The sequence below is a fragment of the Cetorhinus maximus genome, chromosome 5 (genome assembly GCF_964194155.1).
Source record: "Cetorhinus maximus chromosome 5, sCetMax3.hap1.1, whole genome shotgun sequence".
NCBI classification, from domain to species: Eukaryota; Metazoa; Chordata; class Chondrichthyes; order Lamniformes; family Cetorhinidae; genus Cetorhinus; species Cetorhinus maximus.
In genome coordinates, this window is record NC_135883.1 from 139234302 (window position 1) to 139252240 (window position 17939).

Below are 17939 nucleotides of genomic sequence, written 5' to 3' on the forward strand. Positions count from 1 at the left end.
TTCTCAAAGCAGAGCGTTGTACTTTTATATAGAGCACCAGAATGGAATTGATTAGTAAACAGATCAGGTTCATTCTCAATTAAAACACAAATTCTTCTAGCAAAGGTGCATTAACCGCAATTCCGTCTGAAATCGATCCCATTCCTTAAACTGCCCTTGGCAACCCATAGTTATCAGTTTGTTTCTCCTCCTACCTGTCAGTGCTTGGGAAATCGCTGAGCTGGGTACAGTCGCTGCATCCTGGGGGACGGTGCTGGTGTCTGGCTCTGGAGTACTTAAGGTGGGCGAGATGGGTGGAGGATTTTGTGGAATACGGGGCTTCCTCTGCCATAACAAGAGAGAATTTGAAATGACTGGTGAAACTTTCAAAGATATTCTGCTTACCTTTGCCTGCAATTGTTACATTTGTGAAGATTTCATCATTGACTTGTGAAGGAGCAGGTAACTTAAAAGAAAGAACTTGCATTTGTGTGGCGCCGTCCACAACCTCAGGACATTGTAAAGCGTTTTACAGGCAATGAGCTCCTTTTGAAGTGCACATTAGAAATAGTACTAATGAAACAATAAATTGCTTTTTGCTGGCATGGTCAGCTCCAGGACTCTGTTACGCACTTGCTGGCCTGGATTTTATGGTGGTGCCTGGAATCTCACCGCTGGGTCCGAAAACTGGGGGACGAGACTGCTTCAGGGCCGGAGCCGCATTTTGTCAGCAGCTGCCAATTAAATTTCAAAATACCCACAGCCCTAAAAGACTATTAGGCCATGTCTATATGCAAGAAAAATTATGAAGGCCAGTGAGGTACAATTCACATTCATACAACTGATATTCAGCTTGTGAGAATGTGCCCTGATCAAAGGTCACAAAGTACAAAGTTGTTATGGCCGCTATTTGTTTGGGATCAAAATCATATACCGGACTTCATGATGTAACTCTGTTTATAAGATTAGGAGAAATGGTTTAGTGATACTATGTATTCTACTGTAGTTTGGTCCCAAAGATAATCAGCAAACTGTTGTGTGGCGTGAAGTTAGAAAGTTGTCAATTTTTTAAAAATACTCAATCTACTGCTGCGCAGTGCGGTTTTAAATATTTCTACAATTTGGTAAGGGTCGAGAGAGCTATGAGGCAAAGAGTAGGAATCAAAGATTAGTTCCTGATTGGTGGAATTTGACAAGAGATGTTCCCTGGGGATCTGCAAGGAGCTGCAAAACAGATCTGAATAAATGGATCATTCAGCAAGGATTCTGCCCTCTTCTTGCAACTTAAAACATTTTACATTCCCTGAATCTATTTGCTGAAATGTTGATATGGAACAACAGGGAAATCAACATAAAACAGAGAGCGGTGTGTCCATTTCACAATTCTATACAGTATTACAATCCTGTTAGGGAACCATTAACGTTTAAAGAAGAAATCCGAACACCTAGCAATTAACTGACTCAATTACGCAAGATTTGACATTTTTAAAAGCAAACTTTATTGTATCTATAAAGCAAAATGAAACAAAACAAGCACCACTAACTTAGCATTATACTTTATGAGGACTTTTGGAATAAACTCAGTTCAACTTTTTACTTGCCTCCCCTCACACCCCTAAGAATTCCCATATACATTATATGAATCTTGAAGGTTCATTCACTTCTTCTCTGGGACCAGACCAAAGGTATTTCACAGCCTTCTGGAATTCACTTCAAATCTGCTTAGTTTTCCAGTTATTCGCCAAGGTACAAGATTTCATGGGGGTCCTTACATTAGCTTTTGGCTAAGCAACTCTCCGCTTTTTCTTTGAAACCTCACGATTTTGGATTCCACAGCTCAAGCATGGGCCTCCAAGCAACTCCCATGCAGTGGCTTAAAACATCAGAAAACATCCTTGGTTTCCAATAGCCCGCTGCTATGGTTTCAAACTGCAACCAAGCCGATTGCTTCCAAGGCTCCAGCTGCAACAAAGTTAACTGTTTTTCATTGAGAGGATTTACTGTAGATTTCTTCCTTTAGCTTCCAGCAAAACAAATCTTCTAGTCTTATACTCCATACCAGCTCCCAATCGCAGGCTGCGCCATGGACGATTGACCTGGCACTTGCTTTTCCAAGTCTTGCCTGCTGGTTACGCACTAACCAAATTCACAGAGATAACCTCAAAACTAAGCTTCACCCATGTCCACGGTGATTTGACACGCATGACCTGTTCCCAGGTAGCAGTGCAAATTAACTGCCTTTTAATTCCAAAGCTTTACTCAATTCTGGGAAACCACACGAATTCTTTACTGGAATAACTGCTGATGTCATGTCTCCAATTCTTTAGCTAAGTAAGCCCACCTGCAATTTTATGACCCTCATCCTTTTACAGAAGTTGCCTTTTGAATTGTAATTATCTCAAGCCTGTGTGGTTTGCAGGCCTCTAGATGTTTGCCAGGGTTTTTTCCCACTGAACTTACACTTAAAGTTCACTTTCTAAAACTAAAAAAGCTATATCCCTAAAGCACATGAACTATGACATTTGTAATAACAGTAAACTACCCATTGCATATCTATTCAAACTATAGACTGATGTCATAGATGAGATACTCTTACTAAGACTTCCACATTCATCAGAGTCTCCTTGTAGGGATTGTGAGCTCCCACTTTCCCAACTAAGGATTGCATATTATTTATGACTCCGCCATGTGAATAAATCCAAGTTTTGCAGTGATTAGTTTCTTCCTCCTACTTGAAAGAGAGCCTGTACTTTGGTGAAAACATAAGAACAAACTGGAAAGGATCCTTTTGCAGCATTCATTTGGAAAGTGAAAGACCTGTATTAAAACTAAACATTGTGTTGTATTAAAAGAAGGTTTCCTTTTGTGCTATGAGCATTGGGAAAGACCCACTTCTGTAAAGTTATTTTGCTACCCCAGTTCTCCAAAGGCAGAAATAGATGGGAGAAACTAAGAGAGTCAAACATAGGAAAAGTTGAAAATGTAACATTTAAAGTTGAACTAGATTTTACCCGTCAATAAGTAGAAAAAAAAAGTTCAATCAAAATGCTTAGTAAAAAGACTGTAAGACAGAGACATGATAAGAAAATGAGAGGATACTTACCTATTAATACCACCATTATATTGCATTGAAGGATATGGAAAAGGCTCTATTTTTGCAATGATATAGTGAGAATCATGTTTTCAAAACCTACTCACATTATTGAGAAGGAGCAAATCTTCAGCCAGAAGTGCCGAATGGATGAGCCATCTCAGCTTCTTCCTGAGGTCCCCAATATAACAGATACCAGTCTTCAGGCAATTCGATTCACTCCACGTGATATCAAGAAATGGCTGAAGGCACTGGATACTGCAAAGGCTATGGGCCCTGACAATATTTAAGCAATAGTACTGAAGAATTGTTTTCCAGAACTTGCCGCACCCCTGGCCAAGATGTTCCAGTACAGCTACAACACTGGCATCTACCCGGCTATGTGGAAAATTGCCCAGGTGTTTCCTGTACACAAAAAGCAGGACAAATCCAACCTGGTCAATTACCATCCTATCAGTCTACTCTCAGTCATCAGTAAAGTGATGAAAGTGGTCATCAGCAGTGCTATCGAGCAGCGCTTGCTTAGCAATAACCTGCTCACTGACACCCAGTTTGGGTTCCAACAGGGCCACTCAGCTCCTGATCTCATTACAGCTTTGGTTCAAACATGGACAAAAGAGCTGAACTCCCAAGGTGGTGAGAGTAACTGCCCTTGACATCAAGGCAGCATTTGACCGAGTGTGGCATCAAGGAGCCCGAGCAAAAGTGGAGTCAATGAGATCAGTGGGGAGGAATCGTCTCCGCTGGTTGAAGTCATACCTAGCACAAAGGAAGATGGTTGTGGTTGTTGGAGGTCAATCATCTCAGTTCCAGTACATCACTGCAGGAGCTCCTCAGGGTAGTATCCTTGGCCCAACCATCTTCCACTGCTTTATCAGTGACTTTCCTTTCATCATAAGGTCAGAAGCGGGGATGTTCGCTGATGATTGCACAATGTTCAGCACCATTCGCAACTCCTCAGATACTGAAGCAGTCCGTGTCCAAATGCAGAAAGACCTGGACAATATCCAGGCTTGGGCTGACAAGCGGCAAGTAACATTCATGCCACACAAGTACCAGGCAATGAGCATCTCCAGCAAGCAAAAATCTAACCATCGCCCCTTGACATTCAATAGCATTACCATTGCTGAATCCCCCACTATCAACATCCTGGGGGTAACCATTGACCAGAAACATAACTGGACCAGCCATATAAATACTGTGTTGACAAGGACAGGTCAGAGGCTAGGAATCCTGTGACAAGTAATTCACCTCCTGACTCCCCAAAGCCTGTCCACCATCTACAAGGCACAAGTCAGGAGTGTGATGGAATACTCTCCACTTGTGTGGAAGAGTACAGCTCCCACAACACTCAAGATGTTCGACACCACCCAGGGACTCCCTCCACCAACTTAAACATTCACTCCCTCCACCACCAACGCCCATTGGCAGCAATGTGTACCATTTACAAGATGCACTTCAGCAGTACCTTCCAAACCTGGAACTCCCTCCCTAACTGTGGGTGTACCTACACCACATGGACAGCAGCGATACAAGAATGCGGCCCACCATCACCTTCTCAAGGTCAATTAAGGACGAGTAACAAATGCTGGCCTAGCCAGTGACGCCCACATCCCAAGAAAAAATTAAAACAAAAACTCCACACTTGGTACTCAAACTCATGCGAAGAGTGCTGCCCAGGCACCTCCCAGCTCCAGTATCATTTTTAATGGCCAAAAATAGCTGACAGCCAGTTCGATCATTAAAATGTAAGTGCCAATCTGACTCAAGTTTAAGAACCCAGCCCTTTTAACAGGCCAGTCCAACCCAGTGTGAGATCACCTCTCGCACATGATTTCTGATTGGTTTTCCCGAAGCTCTTCCTCCAATAATCCATGATCAGTCACTCAAGCAGTAACTGAAGAAAATCAGCTAGTCAAAGCAGCTGCAAGAGGACAGTGAACCCAGTCTGTATCATAGGCTGACTGTCCCCCTGTGACTGCTATGATGGACACAGCTTGCTGTCTTTAAGTGTAAGACAGTATCTCAAGTATGCAGTTAACTCACAACTGGAAAGTCATGCCTAGGGTTTGCCCTATGTTGACAGATCTGGTGTTGACAGAAGGCAGAACGGAAACATAAAACAGTGAGAAAGAGAAACAAAACTGAAAGAAAAAGAAACAGTAGAAAATGCATTGCTTTAATGAACAATGTAAAACAAATAGCAATGCTTTGCTTGTTTACTAAAGCTGTACAACCAATTTTCATTAAGTACCGAGAATCTGCCACAAATTGCACATGAGCTGTGCTCTAAATATTATGTGGAGAGCTGTTTTTAGAAATGGCTGTTGCAAAGCCTGTAATGTCTTTAAACATGTCAGGGTTAAACAATTTCCTGGTCAACAAACAGGACCACTTCAGTTCTAACTTCTCTTTCACACCCTTAGCTCAAAGTCAATGGACATTTTTTGTTTTAAAATGGCTAACTACTGCAATATTTTTCGCTACAGTCATTTTTATTAGATTAGAGAAGCAGGATGTTATACTGTGACACATCTGCACTGTTACATTAATTTTGCCTCTCTCCATTTCAGTGTTGGCTGATAACTGGGATTTTGCTTTTTGAAAATTTGTGGCAAATAATTTAGAAAAAGCCAACAACAAAAAAAAAAGCACCTCATTTTAAATCTTCTATTAGAGAAATAATCTGTGCAAAGCTTCATCCAGATATTTTGATAGGTTCATAATGTACTCATGTCATTTTCTACTTTTCATTTAATTTCAAAACTGAGGAAGGCTTGAGGGGCACCAATGGTGAAAATAATGTGGGGTTAATGTTCAATTTTTAAAAATATCTGTTCATTCTCAAGACGGTCCTCAAAAAGGATCTGTTCCTTTTACCTGGGTGCAAACCTTAGACAGAGTAAACATGCTGGGGAAATTTCCTGTTGGCTATTTGTAGCAAATTTACAAACGTGTTCTTTACAGATAGCACATAGGGAAATTGTCCTCTGTAACGCCAATGTCTCGTTTGATCCATAGACAAGCTGTCTGTTTTCCTTGGCTTTACTATCAGTGAAGTTCATAATACAAGGTGATATGGTGAGGCATTTCTTTAATAAGCCACAGCAATCAAACAAAATCTAAAGACCTGAGTTCTGTGCAATATTGAAAGCTTTTATGTTTTTTTGGTTGTTGCAGAAACACAGTGGAACGGTTAAGGCTGACAGTCTCTGAAAATTAAAATACCCTGTTTCCTTAGTAACAAGTATGAGAGAGATCATTAATATGCATACACAGAATGGAGAAAAAATATTAACAGGTTTATCCTGACGAACCTCATAAAGTCGCTGCCCTCTACTGTCACCTCTTTTTATTCAGATTCTTTGTGAACTGAAGTTACTAGAAAAGTATTATTGCAGTTATTTATTTCATGTTCATTAGAAATTCAGTTTTACTGGGGAGGCGGTGGGGGGGCGGTGGGAAGGGAAATCTGATGTGCAACTCAATGCATTACAAGTAAGACTCTCTCTTTAAGCATTAGACAAACAATGTTGAGAAAATTATTATAATAATAGCATTCAATCATGATTGAGAACATTATATTTGCCATGAGTACCTAACATCATTTGGTGAGGTATAAAACAACCAACTGATTACAATTTAGCAACCTCATCACAGCTTTTGAATCAACTGGGTCATCCAATGAAATGCATATGTAATCCCTTGTGTAATCCATGCAAATCACAGATTACACCCCGATTTTACTGGTTTGCAAAAGTAATGGACAGGTCTTAACAAATCTTGAAAACTTATTTAAATTTAAATGGAGTGCCTTAGCACAACTGAAATTTATGTCATTTCTGGTTTGGTTAAAAAGGAGATTGGAACTTGTCATCTTAGGTGACAGTTCTTCTTGATACATGCCTGAGTGACTTTACAATACTCAGGCAATTTGCACATGTACAATACCATCCTTCAGACTACGGAGATAGCGTAAAGATGCTATTTTGCTGGAACTCAACCATATTTACCTTGCTTCCAGGTTTTGGTCCTCTCTTTTTGGGTATTTTCAGGGGTAAGACAATTTTAGAAGGGGCTGCCACAGCATTCTGCACAGCCAGTTTGAAAGCTGACTGAAGGAGCTCCTGTCTCCGTTTTCTTCCTGGTTTTCTTCCTCTTCGCCCTGGTGTATGCTCTGAAGCCACTTTCATTGCAGACTGCATTTCACTCTCTTCAGATTGTGGTGGCGAGGGAGTAGCAATGCTCTTCAGGATAGCAACTAGAAGAGCAGGTGACAAAAAGAGAGAGAGGAAATTAAATGACAGCGAAAAATCACCTAAAAATTTTCACTGCGAATGTTGCAAATTTTTTGTAGTATGTGATAGATTTTTATCCCCTCATTCTTATACTGAGACATCCCTTTTGTCTGTTTACACTATTTTACATATAATATATAGATGTAAATCCATCAAACAAACCAGGTTCGTAATGTAATTACCTGTACATTTTAATAGCGTATGTACTTAAATTACATAGAGCATACAAGCAGATTTTGTTCTACTGTATGTTACTAAACGACTACTTTTTAAGCCAAAAATTGCAACCATGCAGACAAACCATTTACTAGTTCTTATTACCTGGTTAGCTAGACTACAACATTAAACCTCTAAAGTAGCCGAGGCAGGAACACACTTATTGCACAGGCACAATAAACTGACAAAACCCATCTTTGCAATGCTTCTCGTTGTAAACTAAGACTCCAGCAGCCTAGTGTTCCAGCTGCAAACATCTCATTAAACTAATGCATTCAGGGCAGAGCAGAAACTCGATTTGCCATGGCTACAACAGTGAATTTCCATTACGATGACAGCTTAAACCACATCATGTCCGGAAACCAACCAACCCTGTGCTTTCAGTAAAGAAAAAAAAAACATATTACATGCAGAAAATGAAGTCTGCATGCGGTATATCTTCCTTCCTCTCAATCAGCTCAACAAGGAAATATACTGTCAAGAGAGAGGAGAGAAAAAACACATTTTTAAAAAGAATGCTAAATAAAGAAAACAAATGTAGAACACAACCCACAAAAAATAAATCAGATCTGTGGCTATGAATTAACACAAGATACAACGGTATGTATTCTGCATCCTTTATTTCCTTATGACTTGAGATGGAATAACATAGAATTTCGAATTATTGTTTTTTTCTCCGCAACTCTCTCCTGTTGTTTTAACGTTTGCTGAAGCACGCTGTTTCATGCTACTTGAAACACAATGGTTCTCAATCAGGCATTTTTCTAGTGTTACTCTTTCAGGCTACCCTATTTGGACCTCCTCCACTGTTTCCATGGAAACCACACTGAAAATGTCAAGTCAGCACTCCACCGTCTGTCACTAACATAACTTGCCCTCCCATTCACATATGGGAAGCTTAATGTGTGGCAACACATCTTCACAGGCTCACACAACAGTGGGCAGCGCTACGGGGTTAAATGAGCGACAAGATTCCCTCGAAGGTTCACAGAAAGTTACAAGTGAAGCGACTGAGCCCAGTGCCTGTCAGATTGTCACATCAGAGTAACCAAAATGGTGAGAATCAACTCTTGAGAGGCAGCTGCTCTGCACGGGAAGAAAAACCCTTAATGCTGACTTAATTTTGACCTTGTGAACTTCAGCAGGGACATTTTCGAGCTACAAATGGCACTACATATTTAACCATTCTCAGTGTCAGAGCATTGTGTTATCGGTAAATAAGGGATTCCATTGCAATGTAATCTATAAATGCAATATTTGTAAAATATAATTTGACTGCAAACACCCCAAATTATGGCATTTAATTAATATGTAATGTCTTCTTTTTAAGTAAATAATGTAGTTTTATTACTATTACACCAAGGAAGGTGGGTTGAGTTATGTGACATTAGACCCACTGCTAACTTTTGACACCTGGCCTGAAGTGTACAGCATCCTGTGACAGTGCTGTATAAATAAAAAGCTGTGCCCAGTTCCTCCCAATTTTTTCCCCTAAATGTCTTGACGCCTCATGCTGAAGAACTCATGCTGGTGGGGGCGGAGTGGGGGCTGTTGCACTGGTGGGAAGGTAAGCTATGGAGGACTTCAGTTTAGTGACCAATCTCTGTGCACACATGACATTTTCAGCCAGGGTTGCAGGCTAGCAATCAAGAGCAAGAACTCTGGCCAATGTTTCTCTCCTCCTAGAGTAGGGACATTGGGGCTAACTGCAATGCAGGCAACCACCTCATATTCCACAACCATGGGGGTGGAGCAGGAGGAGTAAACACAAGGGGTAGAACTTTCCCCCCGTTGGGGTGGTTGTGCGGGGGCGGGCGGGCGCGAACCTGATCGGCGCCCCCAATCGGGTCCGCGTCGCCAGCTTAATGCGCGCCCGGAAGCACTGAGTGCTCCCTGTGCAGGCGGGGGGAGGGGTTCCCTGAGTCTGGAGTGCGCATGCGCGCAAAAGAGCGCATAAATCTCCCTGAGACACAGAGCTGCCTCAGGGAGATTAGTTTTAAGTGTAGTAAAGTGTTGTAAAAATTTTTATGACATGTCCCCTCATGTGAAACTTTCACATGTGCTGGGACATGTGTATTAATTTTAATAAAAATTTTAAATCATTCATGAAGCCTCATCCCGCCCACGGATGAGGTTCCATGAAAAATGCGAAGGCTGCCTGGGCTCTTCGCCTGCCCGCCGACCTTAAGGTTGGACGGGCAGCTTTCTCAATAGGCTTAATTCATTCATTAATGGCCTTAACAGGCCTTGGACAGTTCGGCGGGTGCGCAGCCGACTCAGCTGTGCGCCCGCTGAACTGAAAATCTAAATGATGCGCAGTGACGTCGGGACGCATGCTCGATATCACCCCGCGTCATTTGACGCCTCGGCAAGCGGGCCCCGCCCCCGCTCACTGAGCCGAAGATTCAGCCCATGATCTCATCAGTCACACAAAGTCAGAGCAAGGGGTAGCAACCAGTAGTGGAGCAGAATGGTTAACTACAGGGAAATAATTGTTGGTGACTCCAGTTGTATTGTGTGCAAATATAAACGGTATATTTAACAGTTCAGTAGGGAGGAAAAATAATATGGGTGAAGGCACATTGGTTGAAGGCTTTCTAAGGCTGCAGTTGGGATCATGTGAAGTCATCCTCATTAAGAGCTTCTGAATCACTGCTTCACCACACTTAGTGATGGCTTTCATTGCACCCCTTTTGCACATACGTTAGGTAGACATAAATGGTGTTCAATTGTCACAAGCCAGGGTTGCAACCTCTACCACCAAAGCCTATATTTATCGCATTTTTATCTGGGTATTCTTGGATTCTATTTGCATGGAGGGTTGCATGTGGCAATAAATGATACCTTGACTTTGAACCAATCTTGCTATTTGGGAATACCCAGTGCCCTCTTGCTGCTGCCAGTTGTCCATTGGGAATACGAAGAAATGCTCTGCATCACTTGCTTTACACGTGTACAGACTGAAGATTAACTGATATTACTTGTATCCGCTATTGCAGCCTGGAATGAGCCAGAAGCAAAAATAAATCCAATGCTATAGTGACCGGCAATGCTGCTCCTGCCCTGTGGCTTGGCTGCAGGTCTGCTTGCAACATGTGAGTCATTGCCTCTACATGCATTGCTCCTGTCTAACTAAAGCACAGGAATGTTCACCTAAGTACCAGTTGGAAGGTGAGGCACAGTCCCCTTACGGTGTACCTACATTCTTCCTTCTCTTCTTTATCCGAATGAGAAAACAACCCCCTTCACACACATTTAAAATAACAGAAAAATCACCAAACAATGGGGGGGGGAGAAATTAGCATTTAAGAATTGCAACGATACATCACTGGTTATGTCTTTAAAGTCCTTAGTATTGCAAAGCACAGTCTAGCAACTCTGGATCCTCAGTTTATTTGGGTGAAATTAAGCAGCTGCATAACTTCTGGCATTAAGGCTGCGAAATAACATTCCTCCCCCACGTGATAATGTTATAATGAAGCTGCCACCTATCACTGGAAGGGGCTTCAGTCACCAGGAATTATCCCAATCGGAAATTTCCAGACGCCAAATGTGTGGAAATTCAGCATCACTGGTCTCTGTCCATTTTCAACGGCATTATGCCCAGTGTGTGCCAATTTATGAGCCATAATGGAGTCTAAAATTGGCCCCTATGGCTTTTTTCTTGTGATAAGAAGTCTTTTGCTCTGATTGACGGAGTCAGGCAGCTACTATGGTGCAATGATGTAAGCACAATGCAACCAGAGAGTGCATAAGTTCAATGCTTGGAATTCCTCGCACAGTGAACCTTGATCTTGGTGCAATGTCAGAGGAGGAAGAGCATTTAATTTGGCACTTTTCGCTAGACAAAGGATAACGTGGAGCTAGGAAAGCTGATGACTTTGATTCCATGCCCTATAGATCATACCGTAGACTAAGTAAGTGAGTTTTATGCTCCTCTCTTTTTCCAGTAGCTTGTGCGGAAGGAGAAAGTGTCAGCTTTAACCCATACAGACTGAGAGAGGTGAGTGTAGATCTGGGGAAGATTGATCAGTCTTAGTTTTGCCCACATCTCCTGACAGTGGATAACGCAGAGAATTTTTTTAACTGCATAATGAAGGAACAAATGATACATTACAGAGTGATCTGGTGGTTGATTCAAGACCGTGGCTGGAGAAGGTAACAACTAGACAATAGTTGCTCATGCAGAGGTAAAGAGGGGGGTGGAATCGGAGTTTGCTTTGGCATTCATAGTTTTCAAATCTGACTGAAGAGACAGATTGAAACACTTACTTCTATAAAGTAAATAAAAACAAGCCACTTCCAGTGACAGAAGGAAGGATAATCAGAAGGCTATTTAAGGTGACTAGCAAAGAATAGAGGTGAGATGGGGGAAAAAAATTGCACAGCAAATTATGATGATCTGGAATACATTACCTGAAAGGGCAGAAGTAGATTCAACGATAACTTTCAAAAGGGATTGGGATAAATATTTGAAAAAGGAAAGTTTTCTGGACTGTAGGGAAAGAGCAGGGAATTGGCGATAATTGGATAGCTCTTTCCATGAGCCAGTAAAGGCACAGTGGGCCAAATGGCCTCCTGTGTCGCATTGCACTATGATGGCCAGAGGCCTGAAAGCAGGTTGCCCACTCTACTAGGGAATTCTGCATGGACAGGAAGGATGTAAAAGAAAAGATGAAAATCTAAATCAGAGATGTACAAAAATGAATAGAATGAAATTGCTCACCACTCCTTTAGCCAAATGCAGTTAGTTTTTGCAACTTCCCCTATAGCTAAACCTTAAAAAGAGTACAGCAAGATGGGGCTCGGGTACAGATCGCCAAAAGTGGAGGACATGTTGGCAAAACTGTTAAAAAATAAATAAAGCAACAGGGTTCCTAGGTTGGCAAATTCCTCAAATATGCTCCCACTCCACCAGCATTACTTAGGCAAAAACTTGTTAACGCCCATGAACGACGTTTCCACCACACTTGCTATGAAGTAACACTGGAGGAACGGGAGCAGCTCAGAGGGAATTCCCTGACCATAGTTTTTATCAATAGGGACATCAAATACAAAAAAGTGGTAATGTTAAACCTATACAAATCATTTCTTACCACTGCAGTACCTACTTTTGGAGTGCCCTACTGAAGGAAGGATCCATGGCTATGGCAAAGCGATGCTTTACTTACTAAGAGAAACTGGAGCTCTTTGCATTAGAACAGAGAGGTTTAAGAGGAGAGCTGTGTGAGGTGCTCAAAATTAAGAAAGGGTTTGAGAAGGTAAATAGGAAAAACTATTTCCACTGATCTTTACCAAAGGATGAAGGGAGACGTTGAGTTTTTTTAATATAAAATGCAGAGGGTTATTAAGACACGGAATGACCTAATAGAAACAGTGGTGGAAGCAGAATCTATAAAAGCTTTTAAAATGCAAATGGGATAAAAAATTCGAAAAAGCAAAATATAAGTTGGCATAGCCGCAATAACCTCCTTCTGTGCTGTAAAATTCCATAATTGTCAAATAATCTAAAATTTGTGCAAGATATGTGCAAAAGAATACTATGCATTTTCATATTTATCACAACAAGCAGGAGGTTAATCAATAAAAAATAATCAGGTTTTTCTGCTACAGAACATCCTGGCTGAAAATTGTGAGGGAAAAAAATCAATTGCTACATTACAAATGTTTCGACAGTGAACTTTGCTCATTTTATCATTCGTTTTTGATAAATTCAAATTCAATGTGCTGCTGCCACTGTAAAAAAAAAATTGGGCAGAATTGTCCTAGATTTGCACCAAGTGTGGTACCTGGCAGGAAAAAAGTCATTTGACCCACCGGCTGCAATGGTGGATTTTCGCGCTGTATCTTCCCATTCCCACCTCATTAATTATGCAGCCATGTCTCGCTGGTGGGCGGCTTCTGATCTGCCCGCCATGCCGTTACCTCACCGCTTCCTCACGCACTGCACCGTATTGAAACCGCAGCTACGCGCACACTTCTCAATGTTTGCAGGAGGGTACCAGTGAAGACATGGCCCCAAAGGTCAAGAAGCCTACAGCCCCCCAATTCAGTGACGTATCCTGGGACACCTTCTGGACACAGTGGAGGCCAGCCACGATGTCCTCTACCCCCACTCTGGATGCAGGAGGCCCATCAGTCTCACCACTCCAGCTTGGGAGGTGTTGGCAGAGGTGGTCAGTGCCAATGCTGCATACAAGAGGTTGGCCATCCAGTGCAGAAAATGGATGAATGATCTCATCTGTGCTACCAGGGTATGGCAGCCATCTCATCACTCTAAACTCACACACTCACAAGCTCATCACACATTCACTGGCATCTCACTCACTGCCAGCTCAAGGGACATCACCATTTGCACTCTCACACACACACCCTCACATCACCATCTGGCCTCATCTCCTCTGGAGACTGCCTTCTCAGCCCTCATCATCTTGAGGCCACTTGCACAGATCAACATGTGCCCCCACACACACCCTGGGATATCCCCCTTCCCCAGTACAGCCCTCACCCTGCACCCTCTTCCCTTGCCTTAGGACACTTCTCCCCGCTCCCCAAGCAAGACCTTGCTCTGCAGCCATTGAAAAGCCACCCCCGCCTTACAGCTGGTCTGGTAGGTAGAGGCCTCCCCGTGAGCCCACTAAAAGTGCTGTGGTGCTGTATGTGAAGCCTGGCGCTGATGATTGCGAGTGCTGCCCGAAGCAAGGTAGACAAACAAACCTTCAAGTCCCAAGTGAAGTGCAGCTCCCCAGCTGCACGTCGCTTATGTACAGTTGTCAAACACGTTGGTGTGCAACCACGCCGATGTGCCCAGATGATTCCGGCAAGCAGGACTTATAATGAGATGCTAAAGTATTGAAATTAGGTTCCCAACGTATGGTGGCGGGAAAAGAGGCCCACCATTGACGGGCGGAGCGGACAATCACAAACTGGTTTCAGGGTGACGTGAAACCGATTTTTGGCCTTCTCACCATATTGTTCCCCCCAGCCCACCATAATGTCTGATGCCAACAGTGCCGGATAATTCCAGCCTATGTATTTTTTAATGTGCTACCATATACTAAGGATTCCCAATTAGTACCCATTAGGCTTGTGAACTCATTCACCAGAAACTAAATTAATATTGCATCCAACTAAATTCTATGAAGATTCTTTTAGAAATGGAAGGATCTTTTCCCCCCTAGTTTTTGTTCTTGTTGCCCTTCATCCCCGTCATCACACTGCATCTTTCAACTGAGAAATAACACAAGTCTTCTGGCTAAGGCAATGCCAAACCGTAGATATACCAAAACCTACCCAGCGGAACAACCTTCGTGTAATATTTCCATTTCTTCTTCTGTCAGCTGCTGCTCTCCACTGGGAAAGGACATTGTGCAAGAACAACAGGTAGAATGTTTCAGCATAGCAACTTAACCTATCAACCTAGAAGTAAATACAAATCTTTTACCATGTCATGGGGTTGGGGGGGGTGGGGGAGTTAAATGTAAAAGGCTGCTTTGCAAAAGGGTCAAGTGCATTAGCCAAAACCAATAAATTTGAAGTGATAGAAAAATAATAGTTTTCTGATATTTAGTCAGAACACCAAACATACTTTCCTTGCAAGGTGTCGCATCAATTTCCATCTCCCCACTGACAGTGGGCAACTGCAGCAGTGTAAACGGCCCCTGTGCCCATTCAAACCTGATCCTTGTACCACCCTTATAAATCTTTTGCGTGGTAGTCCAATGACAAAGGTTAGGGCATGAGGTTATGATGAGAAGGAAAAGAGAGGCTTTTAGCAGGTACAAGGGAAGCAAATCAGCGGAGGCATTAGTGGAGTACAGAAAGTGCAGGGTGGAGCTTAAGAAAGCAATTAGGAGAGCAAAGAGGGGATATGAGAAAGCTCTGGCTGGTAAAAGTAGGGAAAATCCCAAGATATTCTATAAGTATATCAATGGGAAGAGGATAACCAGGGAAAGAGTAGGGCCCATAAGGGACCAAGGGGGCAATCTATGGGTGGAGCCAGAGGACATCGCTAGAGTGTTGAACAAATACTTCACATCCGTCTTCACCCAAGAGAATGAGAATGAAGGTATGGAACTCTGGGAGAGAGACTGCGAGCTTCTTAAGCAAATTGATATAGGGAGTGACAAGGTATTGGAGGTATTGGCAGGCTTAAAAGTGGACAAATCTCCAGGTCCGGATGATTTGTGTCCCAGACTGCTGAGGGAGGCAAGGGAGGAGATCACAGGGGCTCTGACCCAAATTTTTAATTCCTCTCTGGCCATGGGGGAGGTGCCAGAGGACTGAAGAACAGCTAATGTGGTTCCGCTATTTAAGAAGGGTTGTAGAGATAAGCCAGGGAACTACAGGCCAGTGAGTCTCACGTCAGTGGTAGGGAAACTATTGGAGAAAGTTCTGAAAGAGAGTATCTCCACTTTGATAGGCAAGGTTTGATCAGGGATAGTCAGCATGGCTTTGTCAGAGGGAGGTCATGTCTAACAAATTTGATTGAATTTTTTGAGGAGGTGACCAGGTATGTAGATGAGGGTAGTACAGTTGATGTAGTTTATATGGATTTCAGCAAAGCCTTTGACAAGGTCTCACATGGGAGACTTATAAAGAAGGCAAATGCACATGGGATACAGGGTAATTTGATAAGGTGGATTCAAAATTGGATTAGTTGTAGGAGGCAGAGGGTGATGACAGAAGGATACTTTAGTGACTGGAAGCCAGTGTCCAGTGGCGTACCACAGGGATCTGTGCTCGGTCCCCTATTATTTGTCATTTATATAAATGACATAGATGACTATGTGGGGGGTAGGATTAGTAAGTTTGCGGATGACACAAAGATTGGCCAGGTGGTTAACAGTGAGGTTGAATGTCTTGGGCTACAGGAAGATATAGACGGGATGGTCAAATGGGCAGATAAGTGGCAGATGGAATTTAACCCTGAAAAGTGTGAGGTGATACACTTTGGAAGGAGTAACTTGACAAGGAAGTATTCAATGAACGGCATGACACTAGGAAGTTCTGAGGAACAAAGGGACCTTGGCGTGTGTGTCCATAGATCTCTGAAGGCAGAGGGGCATGTTAGTGGGGTAGTGAAAAAGGCATATGGGGCACTTGCCTTTATCAATCAAGGCATAGATTACAAAAGTAGGGAGGTCATGTTGGAGTTGTATAGAACCTTAGTGAGGCCACAGCTGGAGTACTGTGTGCAGTTCTGGTCACCACATTATAGGAAGGATGTGATTGCACTGGAGGGGGTGCAGAGGAGATTCACCAGGATATTGCCTGGGATGAAACATTTAAGTTATGAAGAGAGGTTGGATAGAATTGTGTTGTTTTCGTTGGAGCAGAGAAGACTGAGGGGCAACCTGATCGAGGTGTACAAGATTATGAGGGGCATGGACAGGGTGGATAGGGAGCAGCTGTTCCCCTTAGTTGAAGGGTCAGTCACAAGGGGACATAAGTTCAAGGTGAGGAGCAGGAGGTTTAGGGGGGGTGTGAGGAAAAGCTTTTTTACCCAGATGGTGGTGACGGTCTGGAATGCACTGCCTGGGAGGGTGGTGGAGGCGGGTTGCCTCACATCCTTTAGAAAGTATCTGGATGAGCACTTGACACATCATAACATTCAAGGCTATGGGCCAAGTGCTGGTAAATGGGATTAGGTAGGTAGGTCAGGTGTTTCTCACATGTCGGTGCAGACTCGATGTGCCGAAGGGCCTCTTCTGCACTGTGAGATTCTGTGATTCTGTGATATGTGTAGGCAGGAGACAAATAACCGAATTGGATAGCAAATTGGCTAAAATTAGAAAGCAGAGAATGGGGTGAAGTGTAGTTTTTCAGGATTTTGGAAGATAGAAACTGGTGTTCCACAGGACCAGTGCTGGGAGCACTATTATTCATAATTTGTATTAATGGCTGGAATTTTAATGACTGGCAGCTCTCCAGTCCAAGCAGCACCATCAGGAACGGTGGCCACTGCTGGGACTGCAGTCAGTCCCCCACGAGGACTGTCACTGGAGGCCAGATTCCTTGGCAAGTGGGGCGGTTTCACCAGGGCCAGTCAGGCAGGCCTTGACGAGGGAGCCACGATTGGATGTCCAGGGTGGGGAACAAGCAGGGGGGGAGATAACCGTTGTGGTGGGGGGGGGGCTCTCTTAACAGGAGCAAACACTCCTCCCAGCCTGCAACCAGGCCACCAGGGTTTAGCTGGCGGCCTCACCAAGTGGCATGTCAACACCCTGTTGCTGCTAAAATACTAGTTGTGGCGAGAGGAGGCCCTTATGTGGCCATTGATTGGTAACTTAAGGGCCTCAGTTGGCTCAAGAGCAGATGCCACCTGACATCTACCCCACTGCTGGTAAAATGCC

At 43.2% G+C, this 17939-nt stretch overlaps 1 protein-coding gene across 1 annotated transcript in view; it reads right to left on the minus strand.

Annotated features, from left to right (window-relative positions):
• The window catches only part of scml4 (Scm polycomb group protein like 4), a 166059-nt gene extending 158213 nt beyond the window's left edge, over positions 1 to 7846 (minus strand). The window contains exons 1-3 of the mRNA XM_078542521.1: positions 7690 to 7846; positions 7084 to 7331; positions 195 to 324 (exon numbers count right to left, since the gene is read on the minus strand). Of these exons, the coding sequence (XP_078398647.1) occupies positions 195 to 324; positions 7084 to 7275 (322 nt within the window). The 5' untranslated portion in view covers positions 7276 to 7331; positions 7690 to 7846. The remainder of the gene's footprint in view (positions 1 to 194; positions 325 to 7083; positions 7332 to 7689) is intronic.
• Between the last annotated feature and the right edge of the window lie 10093 nt (positions 7847 to 17939).